The sequence below is a fragment of the Nansenia antarctica genome (assembly GCF_963989245.1).
Source record: "Nansenia antarctica genome assembly, chromosome: 16".
NCBI lineage: Eukaryota > Metazoa > Chordata > Actinopteri > Argentiniformes > Microstomatidae > Nansenia > Nansenia antarctica.
In genome coordinates, this window is record NC_137686.1 from 26,419,991 (window position 1) to 26,424,990 (window position 5,000).

The 5,000-nt window shown below is 45.3% G+C and overlaps 1 protein-coding gene across 1 annotated transcript in view; it reads right to left on the bottom strand.

Moving 5' to 3' along the window:
- Window positions 1–5,000, bottom strand: part of vwa5b2 (von Willebrand factor A domain containing 5B2) — a 30,021-nt gene that overhangs the window by 16,520 nt on the left and 8,501 nt on the right. The window contains 2 exon segments of the mRNA XM_080546263.1: window positions 2,236–2,346; window positions 3,916–4,092. Of these exon segments, the coding sequence (XP_080402389.1) occupies window positions 2,236–2,346; window positions 3,916–4,092 (288 nt within the window).

Here is a 5,000-nt window from a genome sequence, read left to right on the forward strand (position 1 = left end):
GAGAGAAAGAGAGAGAACTTGTGAGAGAGAGAGAGAACATGAGAGAGAGAGTGAGAGAGGGAGAGGGAGAGGGAGAGAGAGAGAGAACATGTGAGAGAGAGAGAGAGAGAACATGCGAGAGGGAGAGAGCATGAGAAAGAGAATGTGTGAGAGAGAACATGAGAGACAGAGAGAGGGAACATGTGAGAGAGAGAGGGAGAGAGAGAGAGAGGGAGAGAGACAGAGAGAGAGAGAGAGAGAGAGAGAGAGAGAGATAAAGAGAGAGAGAGAGAGAGAGAACATGTGAGAGAGAGAGAGAGAGAGAGAGAGAGAGAGAGAGAGGGAGAGAGACAGAGAGAGCGAGAGAGAGAGAGAGAGAGAACATGTGAGAGAGAGAGAGAGAGAGGGAGAGAGAGGGAGAGAGAGGGAGAGAGAGGGAGAGAGAGAGAGAACATGCGAGAGAGAGAGGGAGAGAGAGAGAGAGGGAGAGAGACAGAGAGAGCGAGAGAGAGAGAGAAAGAGAGAGAGAGAGAGAACATGTGAGAGAGAGAGAGAGAGAGAGAGAGAGAGAGAGAGAGAGGGAGAGAGAGGGAGAGAGAGAGAGAACATGCGAGAGAGAGAGGGAGAGAGAGAGAGAGGGAGAGAGACAGAGAGAGCGAGAGAGAGAGAAAGAGAGAGAGAGAGAGAGAGAACATGTGAGAGAGAGAGAGAGAGAGAGACAGAGAGAGCGAGAGAGAGAGAGAAAGAGAGAGAGAGAGAGAGAGAACATGTGAGAGAGAGAGAGAGAGAGAGAGAGAGAGAGAGAGAGAGAGAGAGAGGTTGTTCCACATCATCAAAGGTTCCAGAGTTACTAAATGCTCTTTGTCCTCGCTCAGCCCTGCTCTGGTAGAACTTGATACTCCGCTACTACGGCAACCGGATGACCTGACCTGCTGATTGGCTACTGAACGGAGAAGAGGACAGAATGTCCTTGAGTGACTTAAAACATCTTTATTTATTTTTGTCCTAATTTTTTTTTTTTTAAATCACGATCCCTTAGAAAGCTCTGTTTATTCGCCTGAAAGTTAATTGAACTTTTCCGAGGTTTTGTTACCAGACCTTGATGTGAAAGGTTATCTGCAAGCTTGTGTGTTTTTTTTTCTTTATGGAAAAGAAGCTTAGAGGAGTCTGATGTTCGACCACACATTGAAACGAAACTCAATGACCACCAACAGCTAACAGAAAGTGGTTGAGTTAAACCAACGTTTGTCATGTGTTCATGCCTCAAAAGTTAATAGTCCATATTCTTTCCTAGCTGTTTGTGGTTTAGATCCAAATAGACTGAATCCCAAATTAATGGTAAAATTGGCACTACCTACTGTACATTAGTCTATAAGATAACTGTATATTAGTCTATAACGTTTGCAGGAAAAGCACTTTACAAATAAAGTTATTATTATTATTATTATCATTATAATATAACTGTATTAGTCTATACGATAACTGTATATTAGTCTATACGATAACTTAGTCAGACAAACCTTGATTTAACTATAACTTTAAAGGGTCAATCTGGGATTCAAGCATCAACAAAACAGTCTCACCGCCACCTTGTTGTGTAAAGTAACATCTGGGATGTCTGAGGTTGGAGAAATGTAACCACGCTCAAATTCATAAAAGGACCAATGGATGCAAGGACTAACCGTCTATGAGACCAAAATGACAGTTTGAACAGTTGTTTTGAAGCTATATTGTTAGTTTACGATTACATCTTTCACAAACAATGCCGTAACTTGATTATTGAAGTTACATTCCTTAAGAATCAATGGCTATAATATACAGTAGGCTACAGTATAATTTATTTAAAAGTCCAAAAATGGATGGACAAATCCCAGGTTGCCCCTTTAACACTAGACCAGCCATGGGTGGGGTCTTTTGACCCTTTGAGTAATTAAAAAATATATATCTTTGCACTCGATCAAATGTCAGCACCCTCCTCTCATGACTTTTCCTAGATATGTGCGTTCTACCACCCAGTATCTTTTCACTTTCACATCAGGATAAGCTAATATAAAGCTATTTTGCAGTTTTTCTGTGTAGGAGGCAGGCTAATTCACAAGACGCGCCAACTAGTGGTTGTTGTGTGTAAATAGCAGCTTCCCATTGTAAAGACTATGGTCATTTGACCCCCGAGGCGGCTCATTATAGTAGATAAAATAGCAGGGCTGTTCTAGTGTTAAGGTTTCTGATCGAGGGAGTGACTCAGGAGATACTGACGTCAGTGCAGAGTCTGCTGGAGGTGAACAGGGCCTTGATGGTGGTCCCGAAGCCCACGATGTTGAGCATGGTGCCCGGGGGGAGGCTCTTCAACGCCACCACCATGCCTTCCTGTACAGACAGGAGTAGACGTAAGAAGACAGGAAATGGTCAGACACTTATTTTTTATGATGCATTTGCTTTCCAAACACTTAAAAAGACAGAACACCTGTCTATAACACTGTACTACACCAGGGGTGTAGGATTAGATTAGATTGGATTAGATTACATTACATTACATTACATTACATTACATTACATTACATTACATTACATTCGACTGTGTTGTCATCGCAGAGTACGATACAACGAAATGCAGTTTAGCATCCAACCAAAAGTGCAAAATAGTGATATGAGAACATGATATAAACAGATCAAGAATGGTAGTGATACCTAACTATGCAATATACAGTAAGTGCAGAGGTAAGTAAGTAAGTAAGTAAAACTTTATTTATATAGCACCCTTCCCAGCACAGATGCACATGGTGCTTTACATTTTTTTTAAAGGTAGTATTGTAAACGTCAGTAGGCTGTGGAGGCAGAAATCGGAGGACGGGTTTATTGTGATGCGAACCTAACCGTTTAGCATGGTGCTAACCATCACCTTGAGACAGTATTAGAGATATACTGAATATCTCAATGAAAGTAAACGGTATGTAAATGGTAAATGGACTGACTTAAATAGCGCCTTATTCCAAAGAGCTTCACAACGGCCTCTCATTCACACACACATTCACTCACCAAATGGTGCCAAGCTACCACGCAAGGCGCCGGCCCCGCTCATTGGGAGCAATTTGGGGTTCGGTGTCTTTTACCCAAGGACACCTCGAGATCTAGCCGGCCGGGGTTCGAACCTCCGATCTGCCGACCTTTATCTGCGATCGTTAGACGCCGGCTCTACCTCCTGCGCCACAGCCATAGCCCTAGGTATGTATCTCTGTTTATACAACAGTTAGTTCCGACCAAGTCATTTGATTGGACAAGAGGCATTCATGAGTGTACAGTATAACAGCACTGGGACTTTTAACTATATGTATCACTCCGCCGCACAGGTGTTCTATTAAATGACCGTTAATACAAAGTAGCTAGCCTGCGGATGTTTGTGTTCGGGTTACTAGGCAACAGTCCAGATGAAGTCCAGTTGCAGAACAAATATTTGTTACAAACACAAACAAATAATAGCCTAATCTGTTGTCGCTTATTATTGTTAACTAATAAATGGCGCTGTAGAACTGTTGTATAAAAGCAATATCACACTCGAGGTCGTGCTGTTATGCGGCCTCGTACCTACGTCCGAATCACAGCCGTGCTGATATTCAGTAAAACACACTCCCTCTCGTGTGATATTGCTTAATTATAACAGTTTGTTCCGACCAAGTAATTTGATTGGACAAGGGGCATTCCATGAGTGCTGATATACAGTATAACAGCACTGGGACTTTCAACTATAATATGTATCACTCCGAAATGACCGTTAATACAAAGTAGCTAGCCTGCAGATGTTTGTGTTCAGGTTACTAGGCGACAGTCCAGTTGCGGAACTATTTTTTGTTGACGGAGCCAACTATTGCTTAACTGTTCCCCTCTGCCCCTCCCTACACGTCTCCCTGGCAGCGTGTGGTGGCGTTCTCCCCAGGTCACCTTGATGCGGTGGATGTTGGTGCCGCTCATGCTGCCGCTGCGGTCGATGAGGAACAGCAGCTCCCTGGTGGCGCGGTGCAGTTCTGGAGGCTCGGACAACAGGTCCGGACAGAAGTTGAGCATCAGAACCGGACTGCTCAGGATGTCCTTGTGGTAGCGCTTCCGCACGAACTCCAACTGGAGGAGAGAAATGAAAAGACACGAAGAGGAGTGAATTGAGGTATCAGACACCAACCACACACACACACACACACACACACACACACACACACACACACGCATGCATGAGCGCACGAACGCACACACACACACACGCATGAACGCACGCACGCACACGTGAACGCACACACACGCACGAACGAATGCACGCACGGACGCGAACGCACAAACGCACACACAGACACACTCTCTCACATACACACACACATTCATCAAAACGACGAATCGATTCCGATCGATTTGGGGTCCCCGATCAATCGATCGGTCGGTCGGTCGACAGTGACGAGCTCACCCTCTTCTCTAGCTCACCCTCTTCTCTCTGTCTCACCCTCTTCTCTCTGTCTCACCCTCTTCTCTCTGTCTCACCCTCTTCTCTCTAGCTCACCCTCTTCTCTCTAGCTCACCCTCTTCTCTCTGTCTCACCCTCTTCTCTCTGTCTCACCCTCTTCTCTCTGCCTCACCCTCTTCTCTCTGTCTCACCCTCTTCTCTCTCTCTCTCTCACCCTCTTCTCTCTGTCTCACCCTCTTCTCTCTGTCTCACCCTCTTCTCTCTCTCTGTCTCACCCTCTTCTCTCTCTCTCACCCTCTTCTCTCTCTCACCCTCTTCTCTCGCTCACCCTCTTCTCTCTCTCTCTCACCCTCTTCTCTCTCTCACCCTCTTCTATCTGTCTCTCACCCTCTCCTCCCCTCACCCTCTTCTCTCTCTCTCTCACCCTCTTCTCTCTGTCTCACCCTCTTCTCTCTGTCTCACCCTTTTCTCTCTCTCTCACCCTCTTCTCTCTGTCTCACCCTCTTCTCTCTGTCTCACCCTCTTCTCTCTGTCTCACCCTCTTCTCTCTGTCTCACCCTCTTCTCTCTGTCTCACC